Source organism: Durio zibethinus, chromosome 21 (assembly GCF_047325235.1).
Source record: "Durio zibethinus cultivar Kanyao isolate XHJ-2024 chromosome 21, ASM4732523v1, whole genome shotgun sequence".
Taxonomy (NCBI): Eukaryota; Viridiplantae; Streptophyta; class Magnoliopsida; order Malvales; family Malvaceae; genus Durio; species Durio zibethinus.
This window is the reverse complement of record NC_143182.1, coordinates 265,340-292,106: the sequence shown is the minus strand read 5'-3', so window position 1 is coordinate 292,106 and position 26,767 is coordinate 265,340. Positions and strand designations below refer to the sequence as shown.

General features: G+C 34.7%; 3 protein-coding genes across 8 annotated transcripts; 1 reads left to right on the top strand and 2 right to left on the bottom strand.

Moving 5' to 3' along the window:
• Window positions 1-410: 410 nt before the first annotated feature.
• On the bottom strand, window positions 411-4,954 carry LOC111304495 (nuclear transcription factor Y subunit A-1-like). 3 transcript variants are annotated; one of them, XM_022901057.2, is made up of 7 exons: window positions 4,741-4,954; window positions 3,746-4,037; window positions 2,595-2,710; window positions 2,305-2,376; window positions 1,406-1,570; window positions 860-1,296; window positions 411-738 (listed from the first exon to the last, which is right to left on the bottom strand). In XM_022901057.2, exons 2-6 carry the CDS (start codon window positions 3,957-3,959, stop codon window positions 874-876), a joined length of 990 nt encoding a protein of 329 aa, XP_022756792.2. In that variant the 5' UTR covers window positions 3,960-4,037; window positions 4,741-4,954; the 3' UTR covers window positions 411-738; window positions 860-873. The 3 variants fall into 3 exon arrangements, with proteins under 3 accessions (XP_022756792.2, XP_022756791.2, XP_022756789.2); XM_022901056.2 differs by having other exon boundaries at window positions 829-1,296; window positions 3,746-3,974; window positions 4,741-4,951; XM_022901054.2 differs by having other exon boundaries at window positions 829-1,296; window positions 4,741-4,944.
• Window positions 4,955-8,283: 3,329 nt separating this feature from the next.
• Window positions 8,284-15,361, bottom strand: LOC111304494 (folate-sensitive fragile site protein). 2 transcript variants are annotated; one of them, XM_022901053.2, is made up of 11 exons: window positions 15,163-15,361; window positions 14,975-15,042; window positions 14,539-14,620; window positions 13,604-13,687; window positions 13,226-13,265; window positions 12,739-12,784; window positions 10,828-10,886; window positions 10,455-10,522; window positions 9,484-9,564; window positions 9,279-9,343; window positions 8,284-8,577 (listed from the first exon to the last, which is right to left on the bottom strand). In XM_022901053.2, the coding sequence occupies exons 1-11, from the start codon at window positions 15,216-15,218 to the stop codon at window positions 8,489-8,491; spliced, it is 738 nt and encodes a 245-aa protein (XP_022756788.2). In that variant the 5' UTR covers window positions 15,219-15,361; the 3' UTR covers window positions 8,284-8,488. The 2 variants fall into 2 exon arrangements, 1 of the variants encoding a protein (XP_022756788.2); XR_002691843.2 differs by having other exon boundaries at window positions 8,340-8,577; window positions 9,174-9,343.
• A 3,476-nt stretch (window positions 15,362-18,837) lies between these two features.
• On the top strand, window positions 18,838-26,536 carry LOC111304491 (cellulose synthase A catalytic subunit 3 [UDP-forming]-like). 3 transcript variants are annotated; one of them, XM_089749844.1, is made up of 15 exons: window positions 18,838-18,967; window positions 19,812-19,952; window positions 20,354-20,549; window positions 20,757-20,977; window positions 21,074-21,146; window positions 21,264-21,462; window positions 21,713-21,979; window positions 22,100-22,445; window positions 22,532-22,669; window positions 23,035-23,160; window positions 23,249-23,461; window positions 23,621-23,885; window positions 24,002-24,204; window positions 24,671-25,021; window positions 25,599-26,536. In XM_089749844.1, the coding sequence occupies exons 2-15, from the start codon at window positions 19,929-19,931 to the stop codon at window positions 26,181-26,183; spliced, it is 3,207 nt and encodes a 1,068-aa protein (XP_089605970.1). In that variant the 5' UTR covers window positions 18,838-18,967; window positions 19,812-19,928; the 3' UTR covers window positions 26,184-26,536. The 3 variants fall into 3 exon arrangements, with proteins under 3 accessions (XP_089605970.1, XP_089605971.1, XP_022756782.1); XM_089749845.1 differs by having other exon boundaries at window positions 19,807-19,952; XM_022901047.2 differs by lacking the exon at window positions 18,838-18,967 and adding an exon at window positions 19,108-19,142.
• The last annotated feature ends 231 nt before the right edge of the window (window positions 26,537-26,767 follow it).

Genomic DNA, 26,767 nt, shown 5'->3' with positions numbered 1-26,767 from the left:
TCATTATTTACTTACGGTGGCAACACAGCATGAGCTTGACCAAATCTTCGACTTCACGTACCCATCACAACCCTTGTAGAAAAAGCTGCATATGAAGACCGGAGCATATAGTTGATTCCTCAACTGGCTTCAACAATCTCAAGTTTCAAACGCAACAAATAACTATAACCACGTAGGTTAGAACCGCCAAAGTGTTGCCTCCCATTAAAAATGGACACTTTGTCTTCAACTTTAGACATAGTGGTTAAAAAATATAAGATAGAAAGTTCAACCCCACCATACTCATTCCCCCATCCCCTATCCAATGGATAAAAAAAAAGACACTTCCACTCTCCACGAAATAACCACATCCCTCCAACAACACAGTCACCACACAACCATTACATGAGACACAGAGAGAGAGAGAGAGATTGCAGGCACCATTTTACATTATTAAAGCCACGCTGATGGAAAAGTTAAAAGTCTTCACTCATACACAAGTCTCCACGCTCTTTGACACGTTCAAATGTAAGTTATTTGAAGTTTTGCACATTCACGATTAGTTTGCTACTTGGTAGATACAACACCTATTTGTCTTTTACAAAGGGGTCGATGAGAGGCATGTCGAACTATTAGCAGAATGAATATAAAACCATAGACCACATATCTCCTCATGTAATAACCCCTTAACCAAAGCCAAGAATGAATTGCCTGAGGAACGCCACCCAAGACCCAAGGGGCAAATACCTCCAGCTTTTCCTATATAGAACAAGACTCTCATTAGATACAAAGACAAACAATGACCCATTCTTTTAGACAATGAAAAACAAGTGTTAACAAACGCCAAACCTGCAGAACAATGCTGAAGAGAGCCACCCACCTCAAGGAGGAATTTCATTTAATTGAAGGGGCCCCATGTTGTGCCTGTGCCCCATTCCTTTGCACAATATCCTTCGGCTTGCCAAAGTAGTTAACCTTCACAGCATCATTAGATGATGAGTGGTACATCGATGACAGACCACGCCCTTTGGTGTTACCATTACCTAAAGGCTGTGCTTCGTGCAAGTCCTGAACTAGTGACCCATTTCCTTCTTGCTGACCATAGAAGGAATTTAAATTTTCAGTACGGTTGGCAGATACGCAATCAGACCCTGATAAGTGAGCTGATTTGCTTGAAACGTTTTCATCTGAATTCATGCCCTTTTCTGAGGTGGGACTGGTAACATCATCATCCAGCTTCTTTGTATTAAGAAAACGACCTCCACAACCCCTAGCCCTTCTCATAGCGTGTAGATGCCGCGACTCATGAAGGTATGGCTGTAGTCAATGGCAACATAATTGAGTCCTGAACCTCCCTAACTAGGACACTTCTTCCAGCCACAAAGAAAAAAGAAAAAGGGAAAAAACCTAAAAATACCAATTCTACCTTTCTAACTTTAATGACTTTCTTTTCAAGCTCAGCCTTTGCACGTATTTGTCTTCGCCTCAAAATGCCATGATATTGCTTAGCATTTACATAAACAGGCTCCTCTTCCATTTGAAGAGGCAAAAGCATTCTAGCATGATGCATTCCATATAGATGTGGTGACATCTGGCATGACATAGTTAGAGTTATCAAAAATAGTTTTGTAATCCTAAATATAATTAGAAAGAGAACGCATTAACTTCACTGGTTCTGTGTGGTGTAATACATATAAACATCCCTTAAACCTTCAAAATAATAAGTTCATAACCTGTATCCCCACATGAAACTCATTTCAAGATCCATTTGAAGACAATTAGATGGAAAAGTTCCTAAAATAAGAGCCTTACATCAATGACCAACAATTATTATGCCAAAAACAGTGATACTTCAGATAAATTGAAACAATAGAAAGGTTAGATGATGGTCGGATCAATCAGATGGTAAAATTACTCTTCAGCGATTTGTACACAATCAGTGAAATAATTAGCAAATAAACTTTAAATTATTAATGAACAAGGTCGTTTTGCTCTCAAGGAAAGCAGAGAAAGGATGAACTCATTTTGTATGAAGTTCTAAGCACTATCTGTGGCCACAGTGTAACAGCATTATATGGAGCAAATGTGGAATAATCCTAGGTAGAAGTATCATCATTGCAAAAACTTTTGTCAAAGTTGTATACTTACAAAGTGATGCAAAACATAACAGGGTAAAAGGAGACAATATACGCTGTCTCTAATTATAGCTGAAAAAGAATCCATTTTCTAGTATTTGATACCTCTATCTACAGCAAAATATTAGTCACTAAATTTTGCCTTTTCCTATTATCCAATTTACGACAGAACAAGATACTCAGAGCATACCATCATTTGTGGCCCGTATGAAGTCATCATTCCACCATACTGCATATCTGAATAGGGATATGATGTCAAGACCTGAAAATTTTGGAGCAATATTTCTTCCGCAGTCAAAGAGAGAATCAATGCAAACTCAAAGAAATAAAGAATACAAAAAATGTAGGTTGACTGCCAAAATAGATGGAAGGATGTATGTTGATGCAAGTTTATGAATGCTTTGATTTGTATGTAAATGTGTGCATGGGTTTATGTTTGTCTAAGAGAGAGAGAGAGAGAGAGAAAGATAAAGGCCTTACAATTGAGTGACCAACTAGTTCCATTTGGGAATTTGGTTCAAGGTGTCCACCCAAAGTAAGGGATGCTGTGGAAGGAACATGCTTGAGATGTAGGCGATCTTGTCCATTTCTCCCATCTGATCCAAAAAACTAAGATTGCATCAATATCTAATAAATACAAAGCACATGGTTCATATGCCTCAATTTCATGCAAGAAGCAGACATATTACATGGCACTAGTTATCATTCTCAGATGGCAGCTATTTCCCCAACCTTGATTAAATTGGGTTTTGTTATCCTCAAAAACCTAAGACAGCACATATGAACTTTTGAAAATCAACACCAAGGATAGATTTTCGACCCAAAAACATTAATGCTGTGTGAGGAATCCAAAAAAAAAGTTAAAAAGCCTCCTGCATAGCTGGTAGGTTTGTAGAATATAGAAAAGTGTGAAGAGAATGGCAAGCCGAGGGCCTATACCTGGGCAAAAACCTATAGGGAATAACGCATTATTAAAGATCATAGGGAAAACAAGAAGACTCTTGGGAATAATATGAAGCCTCATTCCTCCTGTTTTATCCAGTGTGAAGTTAGAAAACATCAAATGAAAAAATTTACAAACCATTTATTGTCCCTACTAGATAGGTTCAAAACGTTCTCAGGAATCACCATGTTACAGTGTCATTATTTCCTATTTTATGAAGAACGAGGCAAACAACTCGAAGAGAATGTCCCCAAAATAACCCTTTTGTCCCTTAAATTTGCACAATTATTACATGTTGCTTCCTCTTTCCCCTAGTTCATTTTGTGAGATATGATCACATTCTAAAACAAATTTTCATTTCTCGTAAAAAAAATACTAGGTAAATGAATGGCATATAACATATTATTAGCGTGTTTGAAGTAAAAAATGCATATTTTTCTTCCATTTGTCAAATCATAACATATTATCAGCATATAAGTGATAGCAATAGATTCACCAATCCAGTAAAGTGATTAAGATCAATAAAAATTGGGTCTACCACTACCAGTACCAAATAACAGAATTCAGTTGGTCACAAAACTGATGTCTTGTGGTCTTTTAGCATAAAAAGAAGCACTCCATTTCTAACTAATATGAGAAATCCAAGATTGTGATCCTACAGTGATCAGATTATCTTTACTGGAATTACCTCCATTGACAAAGCCACCATTAGCCTGTGAATGCACAGCTCCATTTGCCACTGAACAATTTAGTTTTTCCACAGAAGGTGACTTTGAGGCAGCTTCACCTAAGGGGTTCATCCCAACTCCTTTCCACCAGGGCTCAGAGTAGGTAGTTGACTGCAACATACTTTGAGCACCATGGTCTATCTGTTGATCTTCATTCCCCGGTTTTGCTGGCATTATTCACAACTTATTCTGGAATCAGCAGCCAAGGCCCCAAACCAATCAAAAACAGAGAAATCCAGAGGATAAAAAAACCTGCACAATAAATACAATCTAAAAACCTAAATAGCCAAAACAAAAAACTTTTCTCATGAGATATAAACAGAATAGAAACAGCAAATTCCATAACGATCTCAACTTCCCACTCACTATCATCTAATGCAACATAAATTATGTACAATCAAATGTCCAGTTTCATCAAGATTCACAGCAAAAAAAAAAAAAAAACCAATAACCAATCCTTTAATTAATTAAACATGAATCATATGTATAATACAAACATCATTAGTCAAAAATCTCAAAGGAAAACTTTTAAAAAATTATGTTAAAAAGAAAAGGGGGTTCATTCCCGCAATTCAAAATTCAATTGAAATTTAAAAACTAAAACTTCAAAATAAACGACACTTAAAGCTAGTAGGTCAGAAAAAGTATCCAAAAATCTTATTCAAATTCAGAGAGCAGGAATTAACGTCCAGCTGAAGTTAATACAACTAAGTGATTCAATTTCTAATTTTGCATCTGGGTATCTCTAGTTCCACCCGATAATTCATGCTAATCTTCTTCTTTTTCTCCAATTTTGTCATCAACCAAAAGAAGGGGAAAAAAACAAATGACAAGATGCTAAATTAAAACCCTAAAGTAGTGGACTTGAAATTTCTGAATCAAAGACGGGAAAAAGGGAAAGATATTTTGAGAGAATATTAAAAAAAAAAAAGATAAATATAGAGAGAGGACTTACTGCAGGAGGAAAGGATTGGATTTTGAGAAGCAAAGGTCATAGATATTGGTTCATTATGCTTTCTCTCTCTCTCTCTCTCTCTCGGCAACCTTAACAGAGACAAAGCCGCATTGAATTTGATAGAGAAGGACAAATGTACCAAGTTACTAATTTATGTTTATGTGTGCATCAACTAACAGAATTTTTTAAAAATGTTGTTTCAAATTAACATTTAAAAAAAAAAAACTAAACATATTTTTTTATACTCTAGTCCTACTAATTATTAAGTAATAAATTTCAATTATGTGTTACATTTGTTTGTTTTGTTTTAATTCACGCAAATGTCACTTTCTATGACAAAATAGTAAATGAGAAGGCTGAAGTACCCTTGCGGAAAAATAAATTTGCCTTTTCTTTCTTCTTATTATTTTTTTAAAAAAACAAAAATTTTCAATTGCTTGGAATACATTGACAGAAAAAACTTCAGATAGTATTTCCCAGAACACAATATTCTTGCATGATCCAGATTTTAAAATATATATAACCATGCATGGCATGCAAAACTTGTTTATTAAGTATCTGTATAACATTAATTCTAACACCTTGTTCCAATTAAATCTTTAAATAGTGGATGGAATATGTAGGGATACCTAAATCTAAAGTAGCTTTCCTTTGGTTGGTTTCTTTTCTTTTTTTTTTTTCTTTGTTCGGGCATTGCCACTAATTAAAAATAGAAAAAAGTAGTAGATGAAGATCAACTCAATTTGTGGTATGGTATGGATAAGCAATAAGTACGTAGTGGAAGTTCAACTCAATTTGTCATCATCACTTTCTTCCAACGCCTGTGGAGTCTTAGCTTTAATTTGAGGAAAGCTTGAGTTACAATTAAAGTACTTTTTAATCATACAACTTTGGTTGAGCACAAAGCCATTATCAAGTGTTGTCGATAAAGTCGGTTTGGTCAATTTTTTTCGCTTTTCTCCTACCCAAAGTTTTATTTAGAAAAATAGATTTTATAATTTTATAATTAGGATTATAATAAAATATTATTTAGTATATATTTTAAAAAAATAAAAAATTAAGATGTTTATCATTATTTTAGTATCATTTATAAAATTAAAAAATTTTACCGTCAAATATCAAATATATATTTTTTTTTATCAATAGTCCATATTTGATTATTTTCCCTTGAAAAACTTTTACAAATTAGTTTAAGGAAAGTTTTAATACGTATTTCTTAATTGGACAGAAAGTTAAGTCGCTGCAAGGGAATCCAAAGCCACTAAAAAAACTACAACAAAAAATGGCCATCGCCAGCGCCAGCGCCAGCGCCAGCATTTATATCAAAATCTTTGTTCCCATTTATCTTTATGTGCTGTACGATCATATCCAAGAAATGGGTGTAAATGGTAAAATTAGAACAAGGGATTGGGTTGGATACCATAAGAATATGATAGGAGAGTAAGACAGAAGAAAAAACTAAGAAGGAATTTTTTATAATCTTTTTATTTATTTATTACTATTTGTAGGCATGTAGAATAATTTATTTATTTATTACACAAACGCAGACTCAAAAGATCCAACACTGGACACGAACACAGTGCCAGCTGTTAAACATGTGATGCACACACAACGTGTCCTAATCATAATAATTAGTAGGGGTCCACGCTATTTAGATCCTGCCACGTCTTCACCATTTTAGTATTTTTTTTATTTGTCAACCATTCGTCACTCAACGCCCTTGTCGCCCTTGTCGTTGTCGGCTTCGCTAGCTTAACGGCGCTATCACGTTTCTGTTATCATCCTACGTAACAGCCTAACACCCAAAAAGAAATCATTGAATGAATATTAAAGGACACCATAAATCAGTTTTTGATACTTATATGTATTAAAAAAGCAATAATTCTAATAGTTTGCTTGAGCTGTCCTCTCTGCTTCCCCATGCTTTAACATTATCATAAACCTTAACCTAAAATGTTAATTAGTAGTCGTAAATTGAATTTTGAAACACCCTAATTTATTCATTTCTTCTACTTCATTTCTGGTTAGCGATCAATCAGTAGAACATAAAGAATTTTATCATCCAAAATACGTACTATTTATCACAGCACTTTAGGAAGGAAAAAGGTCAAAAAATAAAAGAAAAAAAAAAACCCCCCTTGATCAAAGGAACAAGGAGCCATGTGTGATTACGGACAAGCAGTTGGAAAATCGAGAACAAGACACGTGTAAGTGTCGGAATGTCTGAAACAGTTGAAACCGGCTAGGCGGCTCACACTAGCAAACTGCTATTAACAACCACACAAAAAGACTGCACTGCACTGCCAAACTTCGTCATATCCAAACTTGTCGATCTCACAGAACACAAGTTATCATTGCAAGTACCGCGCTTGGACGGAAATGAACTGGATCTGCACCCTACTTATAATTGGCAATGCTAGCTTTCAGGTACTTTATTTTGTCTAAAATTAACAGCTCTCACGACGCTTAATTTAGATAATGTTTAGATAAATATTAATAAAAAAATAATATATATATTTTTTGTTTACATAATTAAAATTAATAAAAAAAATTCTAACAACAAGATAAAAAATAAAAAAATAATTTATTATAGTAATTTTTTTCAATTATAATCTTTTATCATTTGTGATTTTAAAACACTCATAAATTATGATATGTTTGTTATTTTATATAATTTCACAATTATTATTATATCAATAATTTTTAATAAAATGAAATAAAAAAATATTTTACAAATATATATTAATGGATTCTTTGGTCATTATTAAAATTTTAACATTATATCACTTTAGTTATATATTCATATAAAAATTATTAAATATAAAAAATACAACCACATAAAAATATTATATTTTATGAATCCAAAAAATATATACATTCATATTTAATCATTCATCAAAATTAAATTACCGATAAATTATAAAAAAAATTTATATTGACAAAGACATGTGAAACACTTAAAAAATGATTTTAAAAAATTGCAAAAAATTTGTGATATGATTAAGTTTTTTTAACTAAATTTTTAATTTTAATAAAAAATAAATATAATAGTTTTTTTATAAATATAAAATTTTTTCTTAATTTTTCCTCTATTAAAAAAATAAAAAATTATTAAGTTTTTACTTTTTAATTTAAATTAAAAATTTATTCAAACAAAAACCATTACTTTTCTTTATTTTTTTTTCCCTTTCCTTCCCTTTCCCTCAACCCAAACATAGCGTTAGTAGCTCAACACATTCACCTTGGGCCCAAATTTTACACTAAAAGTAGAAGCTCATTAACCTCATTCTCTAAATCCTAAATCATCGTATCCAAAATAAGCTGTCACTAAAGTTTAAGGACATGAAAAATTCTCAAATATATTTCTGTAGTTGAACTTTTCTCTTTTGTTTTAAATTTTTTTTTATTAAGGCAACAAACTAAACCAAACATCTTCATTTGCGCATAATGAAAACCAAGAGTGCGTTTACATCTAAATTTAAAGACACTCAGAAACATCTACATTCCCCAACAAACATGTTGCACACCCAGTAAAAGTTCATCTGACAAAATACGTATCATACACAACAACAATCTTTCCTACTTTAGAATTGTTGCATATACAAGCTAGTTCCGACAATTTAGCATTCTTCAGACAGGCTTATTATAACCATTTTGATCAGTACAACTTACAGGCTCAGTAGCAAAACATAGAGAATTTTACAAGTTTCAGCATCTCGCTGCCACATTACCTGAATGTCAACTACTATCATGGAAACATGCCCTCAAGGTACTTATCAAAGTCTTCATCATCATCATCACTTTCATGATTGACAGCTGAAGATGAAGCCCATTTACCTGAAAAAAAGGGGAAAACAATAACAGTAACAACAATAACAAACATATCCGAATTCTGAAGGTGTAGGCTAAAAATTAATGGCCAAATAGATGGCCTAAGTGTACCCTTGATTCCCCCAGCTAGGCTGAGATTGGCAGAGCCAAATTAACACTCATCATAACACTCATTAGCCCTGATAGGACCCTTTTTAGCTTAATGAACCTAAGCTAATCTGGGATATGTATTGTTGCCTAGGAAAAACATGGTTTAAAAAGATAACCAGGTCAGTTTAGCCCACAACCACAACATCTACCCAAACTTTATCTAAATTATTTCAATCAGTCTGGCTATAGCTCTAATCCGACCTATCTCTAGTTTACTACTTATTCTTCTTGGTGTTAATACCAAGAACAGGAAAATGTTACCAAACTACCCATCATCATATAGCATAGGTCCTTCTTCAGTTGTGAACTTTTTTTTTTTTTTTGTAGGCAATATATAAAACATTAAAACATATAAAGATAACTACAGGCAACCCTCCTTGCCCGATATGGCTTGTCCTCTAGACCCTTAATTCCAAATCAATTGGGTAAATTTGCACAAAAAGGATGCTTGCCCTGAGGGTGTGGCGGAAGTAGAGTAACAAGAATGGCATCTTGCTGTAGAAAGTAAGCAACTTATGAAAATGAATGACGAGGAACCATCAATGGTAACTCCAAACCTTTTCTCTTCACTTTGCTCCTCTCACTCCCCTCATCTGTGTCATCTGCATCTTTTGACAGATCCCTGAACATAGTACAAGAGTCAGATTCTAAACAAGGAAAAAAGAAATGAGACATCAACATTTTTCAATTAGTAGATGATTGGCCAAAAAAATAGTAGATAATAAATTCCTAGCAAAAAGTTTTTTGGACTCAAGTTGACACCTTTTCCTTTTGTACTCCTTTTTCTGTTTTCTCTCTAGTTCCTCCTCCTTCCGTTTTTTGTAATGAAGCTTCTCAGCGCATCTATTTGAAACAGTCAACAAAAAGAAAGAAGCAGTCAAGGACTTAAGGCTTAAGTGTAAATTCAATATATTAAACAAAACATTAGAAAATGCTTCAAATCAAAATAATGAAAGGACATATCGACAAACCGTAAAGAGAACACAGAGAAATTCAATAAACAAAAATTTCATATCATCTAAGAGCATCTTCCTATGCAAAAATTTGAACACTCACCATGCCTTTTTCAACTACATGATGTATCCTAGAGATAAATTACAACAGGTTTTACTCCATATTTGAAAGGCATGGTTGCAGCCTAGGATTTATAACAAATGACAACTATCTATTATAACATTCTTACTAGTCATCCTCTCAACTTCTAACTCACATCCATACATCCAGTTGAAGTGAGAAAAATGATTTCCTCGCTTAAAATGTTTGTTATCTTTGATAAACCGTTTGTACATCGACAGGATGAATGAGGATGAAAAATACATACACAAATGGCAACGGTCAACGTGAGAACACAGGCAATATTAAGCAATTCACCAGCAAGCCATGGACCTTAAACTCCAAGTACAAGGCATAAAATCAAAAACACTTTTGACCCACAAGCAGATAAAATGAGAAAGATAAAATGTACACAAGCAGAAATGGTCAACAAGACTTGGCCAAAAAATAAAAGGAAATGGTCAACAAGAGAAAAAAAGGCAACATTCAGCAATTTTCCAACAGGCCATGGACCTTAAAACTCCTATTACATGGCATGAGATGCACAACAGCCAACAAGTACTACAAGACATCTTTTGTACACAAAGTTGCTTGGTAATAAAAGAATAGTTCTGGCCCAACATGAGAGAGAGAGAGGGAGAATTGAAGAATCACACAAATAAATCTCACTACATACTCACTTTTCACAAACTACCAACTTCACAAGGGCTTGCTTATTTTCTCCAGCCTCAAAATAGGAAAAGTTTACCTGAAAATTTTATCCAAGGAAAAATAATAGCACAAGTTACCCTACTATTTTCACAGACAAGATAATTCTCTTCATAACAAAATATTTCAGTATTTAGAAAGTAAAATAGGAACTCCACATCCCTCCACAACATACTTAATGCTATTGATGAGGTAGAAGTATCACATAAATCATTACCTAACCTTGCAAAAATTCATACCCATAATATAACATCAACAAACTCAAAATTATCCGATACCCTGTGTAAAGTTAAAAGATGATGGATAGTGAAAGGTGAAATGGAGATTACAAGTACAAATACTTGCCTCATAGCTTGCTAAATCATCTTTCTTGTTGCAGTGCTTATTACCACATATGAACTGTCCTGACAGAAAAGAGTAATAAGTAAATTATAAACTTATGTACCATTACCACTTAATGAGCATCAATATGATAGAAGACAACTGTTAATTTAAATTTACAGAGAGACAAGAATCAATGGAAATAAGGAGTGTTTAAGGCAGTGAATTCCTCGCTCTTGCTTCTAGTACCTTTCTAAACAGCATCCACCTCATGATAATTAATTTTACAAGTGGATGTCAGTGCGACAAGTTTAACAATTGCCACAACAGATTTTGGTGGTGCATTTAGCAGTGTCTCAGCCCTCAACTTTTCAACCAATTTTGGTGCATATGGTACTGCCTGAATTTGACCTCAGCCTTTATCACTGCTACCAATCTTTGCCCACTTAATCTTTGTCTATCCCTTCCCAACGACTTTTAAGTATAAATTAAAGCCATCTATACAGATCCTTTTCAAATTAATGACATTGCATAGCTTTCTGATATGCCCAAGTCAGACAGGAATATGAAGGTAATTCTAGAACAATGTAAAACATAAGATTTCAAAACAAAAACCAGATCTGAAATACAGCCAACCAAAATGATATATCCTATACGAATTGATATTAGGCTAAATGCTCGATTTAGAATCTAATGTTTGAGCTTTTTCTCAATTAAGGATATAATCTTTGATTCAATTATGGAGTAAACATTTGCGACTGTGCTCAAATCAGGATCTTTTAACAAGTGTAAATACAGGCGCTGTTAAATTTCCACGTGGCCGTTAATGTCAAATCAATGCTTCTGTCTTTTCGTTCTGTCAGCAAAATTTTCAAAAAAATAAAAGAAATTAGCCAAAAAAATAATATCTTTTCATCAAATTAAAAGAAAAAAAACACAACTGCATTTGTTTTTGTTGCTTGGGTTCTCTTTGCAAGGGCTTGAAAGTGCGTTCAGATGACAAGAGAAAAGGGGTGCTTTTGAAGGAGAAGTATGGAGACAACAAAAGGTTTCTTCAGATCCACTTCTTCAGTTTCCTTTCCCTATTGTTCCTCATAGCCATCTTCTATACGGTCTTGGCTCACTGATAATCATGAGCATTTTTTTACCCTTTTCTCCAAGTTTCATGTTTTTTCCTTTTTTGTCTGTCTTATTTTTATAGGTCCAAGAATCAAAAAACAAATGGGATTTTTGGTTGATTTTGGGTGGGAGGGAAGAGAACAAAGAGAAAAAGAAATGGAGATGATACTCTGATTTTGGGGTTACTTTAGGTTTCCACGAAATGCCCTCGAAAAATGTTAAAAGATGCAGCATTTTTTTAGGAGATGGGAGGATTTAAGGTGCAATCGAAATGGTAGAGATGTACATGGGGGTGGGGATGATCTGTTTCTAAGTTGCTTTCAAAAGATTCATTTATGGGATTTTCTCAAGGAGAATGAGAATATATTCTAAGCAAAATATGAGGGGCTTTGCGGATGAACATCTCTGCTCCGTATAGAGAATTTGATGAACAGGCTCCCAATAGAGCATCTGATATTGCTTTTAGTTCTATGCTTGTAATGCATATAAATGAATAAGTCAATTTTTATTTATTAGTTTTATTTTTAAGTTCTGTTTTTTATTAAGCCTCATTTATTTCTATATTAAAAATAACATTTTACCCCTATTTTTCTGCCAACCAAGATGAATAAGCAACTTCACTCTATTTCAATGCAAGTGAAACACACAGCTGTAACAGAGCCCCTTTTTGAACAAAATCGAAAACATTTAGTCCTACATTGAGCCAAATTAAAGATGATTTCCTTAATTGAGAAAACCTGCAAACGTTAATCCTAAATTGAGCATTTAATCTTGATATTAATCACAGCAGTCAACAGTAAAGAGAAATCTATTTACCTTTACCAGATATAACTTCCTTCTCTGTCCTCCACCTCAAACCAATCTATAACATCAAAAATGAAAAATCTTACAAATAAAAAATAACTTGAATTGAAATAAATTCTTCATAGCAAAAAAAGCATCTAAAGCAGATAATATAGACACTTTGTATGATTATAATAAAGAATAAAAGAGATGGAAAAGAAGATAACTATCGATGTGGTTTTCCCACTTTTGAATAAGAGATTGTGCTTGTCACTATTGCAAATGAATTTGAAGTAAGACCAAACCAGAGAAAACTTCCCTATTTTTTCAGGTTGGTTCCAACTTATACTCAAGTTATAGCTAACCATGATTACATTACATAAATTTTCAAAAATAGATTACATTACATAAAATGCTTAAAGCATTACACATGAAAACTTTTCCAAAAAACATATAAGAGTATCAAACAACTATCATGAAATAGACAAGTTTCTAAAACATCAAATAAGTAACCACATACCTTACCACTCTTATATTGTGACATGTCAGCTATGCAATATCTTAAATAAGCTTAAGGGAACAAATAAAATAACCACAACTAATTTTCATTGAAATTAAAGCTGCAGCAAAACTATTTTAAGAATGCAGCCTAGTCAACAAATTAATTGTTCCACCAGCTGTCTAAATTTCTATAGAAACCAAAGTAATGCATGATTTCCTTTGAGGATGGACCTGCCACTGCCTCACTCAACTTTCCAATTGAGATTTACTAAGAAGAAAAAATCTTCTCTTTCTTTCCATTAGGAAAACAGAGGTGGGACGAGCATGTCCTAAACATGTTGAGGTTCTAAATTTTCAATATCCCAAATTATCTAGAAATTGAAATAGCATAGGATACTCTTTAAAAAGCTTATCATAGTATCTCTTCACCAGCCTCTGTTCCCAGGATGGATTCAGATCATCTTCCTCTGACCGTATGAAGCTTCATCAATTGTAAAAATGTGCAAAAAAAGGCACACAATTTAGTACCATTTAACAATAAGTCCCATGTTTGAAAATAGAGCTTTGTCAAGATTAGAAAATAATTTCAGGCAAAGAAAAGACACCGCATCAAGATAATCTTCATATTGATTTACAGATAGAAATAAAGCAAAGCAAAGCAAATCTGCAACTAACAATTTTGCATGCAGTTCTTTTTTATCCTACATTTTTTTAGGCAAAACCACCATTCAATCTAAGCTCATCATGGATACACTTCATAAACATGCATCCACATCAAAAAGCAGATTTAGCCTGACACCTGTTTCAAGATTCTCAATTTGATATAATGAGTGATCAGAAATTCACTTTATGAGTATTTATCAACCTGCACAATCAGCTCTGAATCCATTTGTCTTCTACGGTCTAATAATTAAATGTATAATCTGCGATAATAAAGACACTCATATACATCCCAAAGTTGTCCAGTCACACTTTTACATTTGTGTCGGAAAAAGAAATTATAACAAAGCAAGACAACTAGACCATATCGAGTCAGTTCTCTTCATTGCAAAGAGAGGGTGGTGGGCAGGTTGCACATATTAATAACAGTTAAAAGTTTTATTCAAGCTCTGGAGAGTCAGAGCTAATGACTTATGTCACTGATGAAAAACTCAAAATAACAACTAGTAGTAACTTTTTACTTATATATTGCGGTAACACTAGTGTAACTCACACGTGAATCCTCAAAGAGAATGTATCAAAGGTATATAGTTGAAAGGAAGGAAGTCAGCATTAATTGTAAAGTGACAGTGAGACGTGCAAGTCCATTGAACACAAAAAGCAAAAGCATACCGATATCCCTCCCTCAGGGTATCATGATCAGTTTTAACCGGCAACTTCACGTCTGTAGATTTTTCTTTTCCATAGAAGCCAACTGCAAAACAATAAGCAAAAGCAAACATATGACATACACGCCAACAACAACAACAAAAATCTCTGCTTGAGTAGTTTTAGTCGGAAAAATAATGTGTGGCTAACTGTAGCCTCCTTCCTTTCTTAAAGGAGAAGACTGTTCATCATCCAGTTGTTTTAGGACACAAAGGAGGTAACAAATATACAGCTCATTATTTGCATAACCCCTACATGTCCATTTTTAACTAACAACCAATGCCTACCTCAACAGATAAAGGGAACAATTAGAACATGCCAATCACAAATCCAAAAGATTTCGTACGGGAAGAAATAAAAACATTAGCCGCGAAAAAAAAAATACAATTAACGTACTTACCGTAATCGTTCAAGAATTTCTTGTGGCGATCGTAGGCGTTGAGGCCGCGAATGTGAGCTTGGTACTGCCTGAGATTTCAAATTCAATTTTTAAGTTTAAATGAGGTGAGCTCAAAAGATGCGTGTCTTGTGTTGGATTCAATCGTAATGATAATAATAAAATTGGGTATAGGCAAAAGGAGACAGAACCGTTTCTTCTCTTCTCTATCGAATATTGCAGATTTGAGGGAGCCGAACGACGCCATGTTTGCGTGTTTCAAAAGCAGAAACCCTAACGGCAGTTTCGCTGTTTCCAGTCTGGCTGGCTTGGGCTAAGTAACGGCACAAAAAGAATAAAACCTACCACTCGCCTCTATTCTTCGCGTTTTTCCTCTAAAGCCGCGGAATCCGATAAGTTTTGCTACTACAAATATTTTGGGTCGGGTAAAAGTTAAAAAGTAAAATCACAAAAACGGAAAACAGGCACCGACTATTATTTCCCTCAAAAACACAAAAATACAATGTTTGGTCAACGTAACATTACATCACCCAATAGGGATTCCATTTACCCAACCGTTACAAAATTTTATCTTCTAATAATACTTTTTTTGTCAAGACAATTTTTATATTAATTTTTTAAGAAAAAAAAGTTATATACACACAAATGTACACAATTTATTTTGTTCATATCAACCTTTTTATTTAATAAAAATTATCTTATTTTTTATTTTTTAAAATATCATCACAAAATAATTATATATATTTATATTTCTTATGTATATAAATTATTGTCCTATTTTTAATGATATTTCCTATGACTTTTTAATCAATCATGCATGTTACAGCTTAGGTAGTTAAAACTAATTCTAAAAAGTAAAGTAGTTAAAACTTATTCATTAATCAAGCAATGATGTTTAAGTATTGTTTGACACAATTCTTTTAAGTACCAGTAGAAACGGTTGTGATAACTGCATTATTATTCAAGAATTTATCCACTCATTTAAAATTAAGAGAGGAGGATTGGGACATATGATAGTCAAATTTGACTTGAAAAAAGCCTACGACAAGCTTGAATGGGGATTTATTAGGAAGGTGCTTACTTTTTTTAATCTACAAAAGTTTTAAATTTCCCTGATCATGAGCTATGTCTCATCCTCTTTTATTTCCATTTTAATGAATGGAAGAATGCTAAAAAAATTCAAGCATTCCAAATGTTTGAGACAAGCTCTTTATTTTGTATATGGAGTTTCTAAGTTTAAAAATTCTTGAAGCTGTAGAATACCGTAAATGACAGCCTACTAAAAGTTCACGAAATGGCCCTATGCTTTTTTATGTCATATTTACGGATGACATTATTCTTCTAGATAGAGCAAAAGGAAAAACTGTTAAGTCTATGTAGGAGGTTCTCATAGCATTTTATGGTAAGTCTGGGTAGACCATCAATCTGAAAAAAATCCAAAGTTTTATTTTCTGTCAACACTAGACAAGACTATAAAAAAGATATTACTAACCTTTTGGACATTGACAAAACCCTTAATCTCGAAAGATACTTGGGTTTTCCTATCCATAAAAGGAAGAGTTAGTAAAAATGATTATGCCTTCATTGTCAACAAAGTCAGAGCAAAGTTAGCACATTGGAAGATAAATCTACTTTCTCCTGTAAGAAGAATGGTGCTGATCAAGTCAACTATGGAAAGCATCCACAGTTATTATATGCAATGTAAAGCCCTTTCAGTTAGCATTTCAAATGAGTTGGACAGGGTTAACAAGAATTTTCTATGGGAAAAAAATGGGGATAAGAAGATATTGCATCTGCTTAACTATAGTGAAGTGACCAAGAAAAAAAGTGAATGTGGATTGGGTTTGAAAGAGATTCGAGCTCAAAACCAAGCACAGTTAGCTAAGTTGGTTTGAAGATTTCTTAATCAAAATGATGCTTTATGGGTTAAAACGCTAAAAGGGAAATATCTCCAGGAAAATGGCACTTTGAAAAAAACTTCTAAACTATCGACAACATGAAAAGCCATGAGATAGGCAGGTCCGATTGTTGAAAAAGGTATTGGTTGGGTCATTGGTGATGGCTCTTTTACGAGCTTTTGGCATGATAATTGGTTGGGGTCTAGGAGTTTAAGAAATACCGTTCATGACCCTCTTAATTGGCAGAAGGATCAAATTTCAATGAGCCAATGTCTAAATGCATTAAAAAATAATCAACCTCTTTCAATTTCTTTCAAGCTTAATGCTGATGTTCTGGATAAGATAAATGCTATCCCTACTCAACTGGTGGGACAGGGACAATATAGTATATACTGGTCTGCATCTTCTAGTGGGGTATTCACTACCCAATTTACTTATAGCCTTGTTAAAGGAACAAGTTTGAACGAGAATAAAGGTCAATGGGAGTGGATTTGGAAGTTGCGTGCTCTGTCAAAAATTAAGTTTTTCATATGGCAATGCATGCACTGTATCTTGCCTACACGTAATGAGCTTGCTAGAAGAGGGTTGAATGTTCCAACTATTTGTGTGTTTTGCATGCATGACCAAGAGGATTTGGAACACTTATTTTACAATTGCTAGTGGACTAGAAACATATGGGCTGCCTTGTGAGGAGCTTTTTGCCTTTATCCATCAAATCCTGGACTATAGACAATGGATCAAAAAAAATGCTTTAAACAAGCATCGATCCATGCATGGTATCCCCTAGTACCTGTTGTTTATCCATATTCTATGAGAGATTTGGCTTGAAAGGAATAGAATAAATTACAGACAGAATGGTGAAATCGTTGATTTTGTGAAATTGACAACTACGAAGATTGTTAAATTCTTTGCGATGAACCAGAGAGGAGTTCAGGCTCCGTTGCAATCTTTTGTGTCCATTAGGTAGAACTCTTCCAATGAAAAATGGTATAAATTAAACACAGATGACTTGGTATTGGGTAACCTTAGAAAAGTAGGAGTTGAAGCCATTATTTGAGACAACGAGGGAAAATTGATTTCTAGTTCCTCTAAATATATTGAGGTGTGTTCAAATATTTTGACTGAATTGTGAACTCTCAGAGATGAATTATTTTTGGCAAAAAGATTCAATATCCACAAGTTAAAATTTGAACTCGATATCATAATTGTTATCTTTACGATTAAAAATTATTAGGTGATTAATCCCGTGATACTCTTTTTGATCTCTATTGTAAAAAGTTGATAAAAAATCTTGAAGATCAACGCATGTGTCATGTGTTTAGAGAAAAAAATAGGTGTGCTGATATTATTACTCGATTTGATAATAACAATTATCGTAATAGTTTTAATTATTAAGAGATCAATTATGTGATGTTTAATAAATCTCTTTTTTTTGTTAAAAATTTAAGCTGGACATACTCCAAAGAACATTAATTTCTATGTTGGGTTACAGCAACATTAATTACAAGAAATTATTAAACCCAGGCAAATTGAGATCGAAATTATACAATATTTTTAAGTACAGAATGAAGTATGATTTTGAGCATTGGGCGGACAAAACTGCAGCGAGTCAACAGTTATGACTGGACCTACAAACTAGTATTGGACTGCTGCCACTTTTTTTTTGTAGTCCAACGTGGCACCGTTTGGTTGGTAAAAGTAACAACCCGGTAAAAAATCCTAAACTTGAACCGCAACAACAAAGTCACCCTCTGTAATTTCTTTTGTTGGTTTGGGGTATGTGAACTGTAATATCATTGCGTTCCAGCTGTTGGCCTAATTCCCATGGTCCGACCGCCAGGCCTCAACAAAGCACATGCAATAGAACAGAAAAGAATTTATTAAAAAAAAAAGAAAAGAAAAAAAAAGGGGTATATTTCTTTAAACAAGAAAGTAAATAAATAAATAAAATAAGCAAAGAAAATGATTGGGTGTAAATGATCTGTAGGCGTCTCCATTTCAACTGTCAATCATTCATTCCTGACTCTAAAATCTACAGCGCACTGTCGGTGGAGTGCAGAAGGAGCTACCGGCTGTTGCTCTGTCGCTTTCGTCTATCGTAACAAATTTCTCCGCTTACAGCTATTATTTAGAGAATAATACCCCCTTCAACTGTTTCTTTTATCATTATTAATTATTATTGTTATTTTCTATTATATTATTTTTAGAGATTTAGTGAGGTGTTACTTTGCATTCCTCGTCTCTTTCTTACCTCAAATTCTTCATTCTTCAAGGTTTGTAGATCAGTTTCTTTCTCTGATTTCCCTTTCTCTGGTGCCTTTCCTGCAAGATTTGATGTAGTTTTGGTCTCATTTTGCAAGAGATTGAAGCCATTGTGTCCATTTTTAGTCCGATTTTGCTTTTAAACCTTAAAACTCGGTCCCCTTTTTAAGGTCATGTTTGTTTTTCACTCTGAAAATTGTGGATAACTAAGGGAAAGCCTTAGCTTTGGATGATGTTTTCTTGGTTTTTTCACGGATTTGTTTCAATATTTTGAATTTTTCCGTGTTTGATTCATAGTGCATTTCCTTATAATATTTTTCTCTAAATGTTAAACAAATTGGATTACCCAACTCTTATTTACTCGTCTTATTTGTTATCGAAATTTCAGATTGTGGTTTGTTTGGTGAACGCTTTGAGTTGAAATTTTCTATTAAAAGAATTGAATTGAACTTGTCTATGGCATTCATCTGAGTGTGCTTTGCTAGTTCTTTGTTTGGTTGCTGAGAGTTCTAAGGAGTTGACTTCATTAACTCAATTAAGTGCCATTTTTGTAGTACATTAGTAGAAAATTTAAAGGGTGAATAAGATACTTCAAATGTTGTTACGATTTTTTAAAAAATCTGTTTCTCATTGTTTATTTATTTCAAATTTGGACTCAAAAACCTACTTTTGAAGTGCAGGATTAATTGAAGTAATTCCTACTTTCATTTATAAAATAAAAGCATGCGCATGTCTTGTTGATACTTGGACAACCATTTGCGTACATTGTTCTGAACTGAGGAAAGAAGCAGGTGATAATGGAACCAGAAGGAGACATTGGGGTATGTATTGAAAGAAATATTCACGGCTGTCTCTGATTTGCTGTTTGCTTTATTGGTTTGAAAATTGAAGATAAAAGAAAATTAAACCTCTTATGGGTGCTTGATTTTTATTTTGTTTCCACACCACCTATACAAGAGGTCCATTGGAGTAAAAATTGTTGGCTTTTCTGGTTCCATAATCAAAAAGGAATTCGTGTTTACTTTGTTTTCAATTGATTTCCTCAATTTATTATGAAATCACAACCTAGTTATCACTGCTCCATATGATTGCTCTACACTTTGATTTGTGTTCTTACTTATAGCTGTGCATGTTTGTTAGGTTTAGATGTTTTTACTTTGAATACTCAATGTTGTCCATTTTTATTATTATTTATTTGACTTGTTACCCTTTGATTGATCAGGGCAAGCCCGTAAAGAATCTGGGCGGCCAGGTGTGCCAAATCTGTGGTGATAATGTTGGAAAAAATGCAGATGGTGATCCATTCATTGCCTGCGATGTATGTGCATTCCCTGTCTGTAGGCCTTGCTATGAATATGAAAGGAAGGATGGGAATCAGTCATGCCCTCAATGCAAAACCAGATACAAGAGGCACAAAGGTGCTTTGAACATTAATGTCTCACTAGATACTCACATGGTTTTCAAAAGTTCTACAGTTGTGAGATTTTTGTTGTTTTAAGTAGTTTATTAACACTGAGTGTTGAATTCATTTTCACATTATTGTGCTTAATTACCTTTCAAATCTTGTCAATAGTTATCGATAGCTTTCCAATTAAATTTCTCATTCATTTTTTCACTGGTTCCAGGTAGTCCTGCTATTCTTGGAGACAGAGAAGAGGATGGTGATGCAGATGATGGTGCTAGTGATTTCAATTATTCTTCAGAAAACCAAAACCAGAAGCAGAAAATTGCTGAAAGAATGTTGAGCTGGCATGCAACATACAGTATAGGGGAGGATGTTGGTGCTCCAAATTATGATAAAGAGGTTTCTCATAACCATATTCCCTTGCTCACCAATGGGCAGGAGGTATGTAGGCTGTCTATAAGCTACTGACTTGCTGTATAAATCTTCATGTATCGAATGATGGATTGGAATATTGCTTTTCCCACTGATGTATTGTAGGTTTCTGGTGAGTTATCTGCTGCATCACCTGAGCGGCTTTCTATGGCATCTCCTGGAGTTGCTGGTGGAAAACGTATGTCCTCTTCCTTATATGGCATCTCCTGACATCAATCAATTGCACAAATTGAAATTTATCACAGTTAATCAGTTTCTACCCCTAATTGATATAAAAATTGAAATTTTTGTGCAGCTAAAATTAGGGTTGTGGATCCCGTGAGAGAGTTTGGTTCACCAGGATTAGGAAATGTAGCCTGGAAAGAGAGAGTTGATGGCTGGAAGATGAAGCAGGAGAAGAATGTTGTTCCTATTAGTACAGGCCAGGCTACTTCTGAAAGGGGTGCTGGAGATATTGATGCCAGCACAGATGTGCTTGGGGATGACTCTTTACTGTGCGTTCCCATCTAATTAATTTCTAAAACTTTTAATAGTCCTTGGCAAGTTAAGAAAGTTTTAGAATCCTGATTGTAATTCTCTAGTCCTTTGTCTTGGGTATTTCTAAATCCTGCTACGTAGAATATTTTTCTGAAATAGGAGAACCTGGTTTTAGCAACCATTGCAAACTTCCTGATTTATGGAAGATGAGTCCTGCTATGAATATGTCTTGCCTAGGTTTAATTATCAATACTTCTTAATTTGCAGGAATGATGAAGCTAGGCAGCCTCTATCACGGAAGGTTTCCATTCCCTCATCTAAAATAAATCCTTATCGGATGGTCATCATTCTGCGGCTCATTATTCTCTGCATTTTCTTGCACTATCGAATAACGAACCCTGTTCCAAATGCCTATGCTCTGTGGTTGATATCTGTGATATGTGAAATTTGGTTTGCAATATCCTGGATATTGGATCAGTTCCCTAAATGGCTTCCTGTTAACCGTGAAACATATCTTGATAGGCTTGCCTTAAGGTAGGATGTTTCATCCTGCCAATCTCATGAATCCTTGCTAATATATTTTAAGCAGTTGTTTCATTTCAGTCCTTGTCTTATTCTTGTTTTTGTGATTTCAATTCCTTGTCTGTAAAACAGATACGATTGTGAAGGAGAACCGTCGCAATTAGCTGCTGTTGACATTTTTGTGAGTACGGTTGACCCATTAAAGGAGCCTCCGCTTGTAACAGCCAACACTGTGCTATCCATTCTTGCAGTTGACTACCCTGTTGACAAGGTCTCCTGCTATGTTTCTGATGATGGTGCTGCTATGTTAACATTTGAGGCACTGTCTGAGACATCAGAGTTTGCCAGGAAATGGGTACCGTTCTGCAAGAAATATAACATTGAGCCTCGGGCTCCAGAATGGTATTTTGCACAGAAGATTGACTATCTGAAGGATAAAGTTCAACCATCATTTGTTAAAGATCGTAGAGCTATGAAGGTAAGGATTTAGCTTGGTTGGTCCTTGGTTTCCAATTGCTTCATATTCAAATTTTTGTCGTGGTCACTTCTTTGTTTCTATTGCAGAGAGAATATGAAGAATTTAAAGTTAGAATTAATGGGCTTGTTGCAAAGGCACAGAAAGTTCCTGAAGAAGGATGGATTATGCAGGATGGGACGCCATGGCCTGGTAATAACACCAGAGACCATCCGGGAATGATCCAGGTAGGACTATTTTTGCATTCATAGATACACTACTCATGCATCTGCTGTCATCAGGATGGTGATTATTCCTTATTTTCTGGATTATAAAAAATTCTATATACTCAGTGGACTGCAGACACTCCACAAGTGTTTTAGCATGTTTGCCTTGTGTTCGTTTAATGGTAGATAAGGAAGTTAAATATTAATGGACACATGAGTTAGAAACAAATTTGCTTGTGAGTTATTCCACTCCATTTTAAGTGTATTTTGTAATCATCATGTTATCTACATGGTTATAATTATTTCAGATGAGGTTAATTGGTTGCCAGAACTATAAGTAATTTGCATCCATTATTAATTTCACTAAGCTTTTGTAAAATTTGTAGGTTTTCTTAGGCCAGAGTGGGGGCCTTGATGCTGAGGGCAATGAGCTGCCTAGGTTAGTTTATGTTTCTCGTGAAAAGCGGCCAGGCTTCCAACACCACAAGAAAGCTGGTGCTATGAATGCACTTGTAAGTGGCTTCTTAAATCAAACTTTATTTGTATGCTTTTTTGTTGTCATCTTATCTCAACCTAGTTTCGAATGACTCTTTCTTGCAGGTTCGAGTGTCAGCGGTTCTTACTAATGGACCTTTCTTGTTAAATCTTGATTGTGATCACTACATAAATAATAGCAAGGCCTTAAGAGAAGCTATGTGTTTTCTGATGGATCCAAACCTTGGGAAGCATGTTTGTTATGTCCAATTTCCACAAAGATTTGATGGTATTGATCGGAATGATAGATATGCCAATAGAAATACTGTTTTCTTTGATGTAAGGTCCATATCTTTTACTAAGCTAAATATTTGCATATTTGCTAATGATGTTACTGATTAGTTTTTACAGTTATAATAACTGGTGTGCCAGTTTTTACGGAACATACAGGCTATAGAATTCTTTCTGACACATCTTCTATACTTTATGATATTCCAGATAAACTTGAGGGGTCAGGATGGAATTCAAGGACCTGTTTATGTCGGTACGGGATGTGTCTTCAATAGAACAGCATTGTATGGATATGAACCTCCACTTAAGCCGAAGCATAGAAAAGCAGGTGTGCTGTCTTCACTCTGTGGAGGTTCTCATAAGAAGAGTTCAAAATCAAGCAAAAAGGGATCAGACAAGAAGAAATCTGGCAAGCATGTTGATCCTACTGTGCCAATATTCAGTCTAGAGGATATAGAAGAGGGTGTTGAAGGTAAACTATATGCTTTCTTGGCTTTATGAGTTTAGCACTGAATATTATTTACATGCCTTTTTTGGCCAAATGAGGAAGTCTCTTCCATGTCCTCCCTTTTACATTTCGGAAATCAGGTGCTGGGTTTGATGATGAAAAGTCACTACTTATGTCACAAATGAGCCTGGAGAAACGTTTTGGTCAGTCTGCTGTTTTTGTTGCCTCTACACTTATGGAGAATGGTGGTGTCCCTCAGTCTGCAACACCAGAAACACTTCTTAAGGAAGCAATTCATGTTATCAGCTGTGGATATGAGGACAAAACAGATTGGGGAAGTGAGGTAAGTTGCTCCTCTCCTACTTCCCCCTCCCCCCCCCCCCCCCCCTTTTCACCCTGAAATGTTTATTGCTTTAAGAGTGTTTGACCCCACTACATGAAAAATTGATTGCTGGATTTTGTGGCTGTTGAGTTTATGTTATTAACATACTGAATTATGTAAAATTTTTTCTTTTAGGGCTTTTGAAGAAGAAAGGAATTAGAGTATAGTATAATAACCGATAAATTACCTGTAGATGAATATAAGCTTATTTTGAGTGCATTTTTGTGCTCCTAGATCAGGGACTGTCTGCATATTTGAAACCTGATGTTGAATTTTAGAAATCCATAGTCATTCCTGGGAAGTTGGACAAATGCTTGCTTTTATTCCGCTTTACATTTCATTTTCTGTTGCTTGTGCAGGATTATCTCTTGTCCTCTGTGCATGTATATTTGTTTCATGTCCTCAGCGTCTTTCCTTTTGTCTGCAGATCGGATGGATCTATGGTTCTGTTACAGAAGATATTCTTACAGGATTCAAAATGCATGCCCGTGGTTGGCGGTCAATTTACTGCATGCCAAAGCACCCAGCCTTTAAAGGGTCTGCTCCTATTAATCTTTCAGATCGTCTGAACCAAGTGCTTCGATGGGCTCTTGGTTCTGTGGAAATTCTTTTCAGTAGGCATTGCCCTATCTGGTATGGCTATGGTGGTAGGCTGAAGTGGCTTGAACGGTTTGCGTATGTTAACACTACTATCTACCCAGTCACTGCTATTCCTCTTGTCATGTATTGCACACTGCCTGCTGTCTGTCTTCTCACTAACAAGTTCATTATCCCACAGGTTACTCTTCTCTGTATAGTTCTTTGTTTCTTCTGCATATATGCGCATATACCTGGCCCTGTCTAATCCTAAACTCGTTACTTATCCTCTTTCTAGTTATCCAAAAAAAACTTGTTGCCTGTCTGGCGTTTGCATATTTAATCAGTATTTTTTTAATTTATTATTGGATATTTATAACCCATTATGAGTCGGGTTCATGTTTATATGCTTTTGTGAAGACATGACTCTTCTCGAAATAGACCTTATCAGTAATTTTTTTAATGAAATTATTATTACTTCATTAACTCATTATTTTCTTAAAGAAAAATTATTTGATACAGTAAATTTGATGACACATGTCCCATTTTCTAATTAGTTTTTTTTTTTTAATTTTCTTTACATATACCATAAAGGACATGTCCCACTTCTTTTTTTTTAATTAGGTTTTTTATTTTTTTAAATATACGAGAAAAGACATATGTCATCCTATTAATGTTATTTGCGGAGTTAAAAGACTTAAACTATATCAAACAATTTCTCTTTCTTCATAAGGCTGCATTTTATGCTAATTATTTTGTTTGGTTTGCTGTGACTGCAGATTAGTAACATTGCTAGTTTATGGTTTATATCCCTCTTTCTTTCCATCTTTGCAACTGGAATTTTAGAAATGAGGTGGAGTGGTGTTGGAATTGATGAGTGGTGGAGAAATGAACAGTTTTGGGTTATTGGTGGTGTCTCGTCGCATCTTTTTGCTGTTTTCCAAGGGCTTCTCAAAGTTCTTGCTGGCATTGACACTAATTTCACTGTCACTTCAAAAGCATCGGACGAAGACGGAGATTTTGCTGAACTTTACATGTTCAAATGGACAACACTTCTCATCCCACCAACTACTCTCCTGATTATAAATTTGGTGGGGGTTGTTGCAGGAATCTCATATGCCATCAACAGTGGTTATCAATCTTGGGGTCCGCTATTTGGTAAGCTGTTCTTCGCCTTCTGGGTGATCATCCATCTCTACCCCTTCTTGAAAGGTTTGATGGGACGGCAAAACCGGACACCTACCATTGTTGTCGTATGGTCAATTCTGCTTGCCTCCATTTTCTCTTTGTTGTGGGTGCGGATTGATCCCTTTACCACAAGAGTTACCGGCCCGGATGTAGAACAGTGTGGAATCAACTGTTAAGAGCGACAACTGATACTAGATTGATCGCGTGTTTTGGTCTCACCAAGCTGTAAATGCCAAGGTGGGAATTACGTTCCTTCTCTTGCTCTGTCTTTAATTATATTGTGTGTATGCCAATTCACATCATGTGTAGAATATAGGTTGGATGACATCATCTTGTTTTACCCGGAGTGTAATGTAATATTTTGGACATAACTTATGGTTAGAACTTCTGGAAAGTACTATTTATTCAAGTAGATAACTTTTGGAGTACAATGATGCTTTTTGTGTTTTACTTTAAAAGTGGGGATCGTTTGTAAAACGGAGCTACATGAGATGGAAAATCGAAAAGGATATTTGTGTCGTTGATCATTTATGGATGGAATTTTCGTTGTTTTATTATACCTGAGCACCAAGCAACCCAAGCAAAGACAGCAAATTAATCACATGAGAACATCCTACTAGAAGACATTTACTGATATTCTAGCCACATGCAAGTGCCTGTTAATTCCAGCATCAGTAACCTTGGTTAAAACACAAATACCTCCTGCTAGAAGAAGCAATTTCCTCAAGCTCCTCCTCCTCCTCCTCATCATCATCATCAT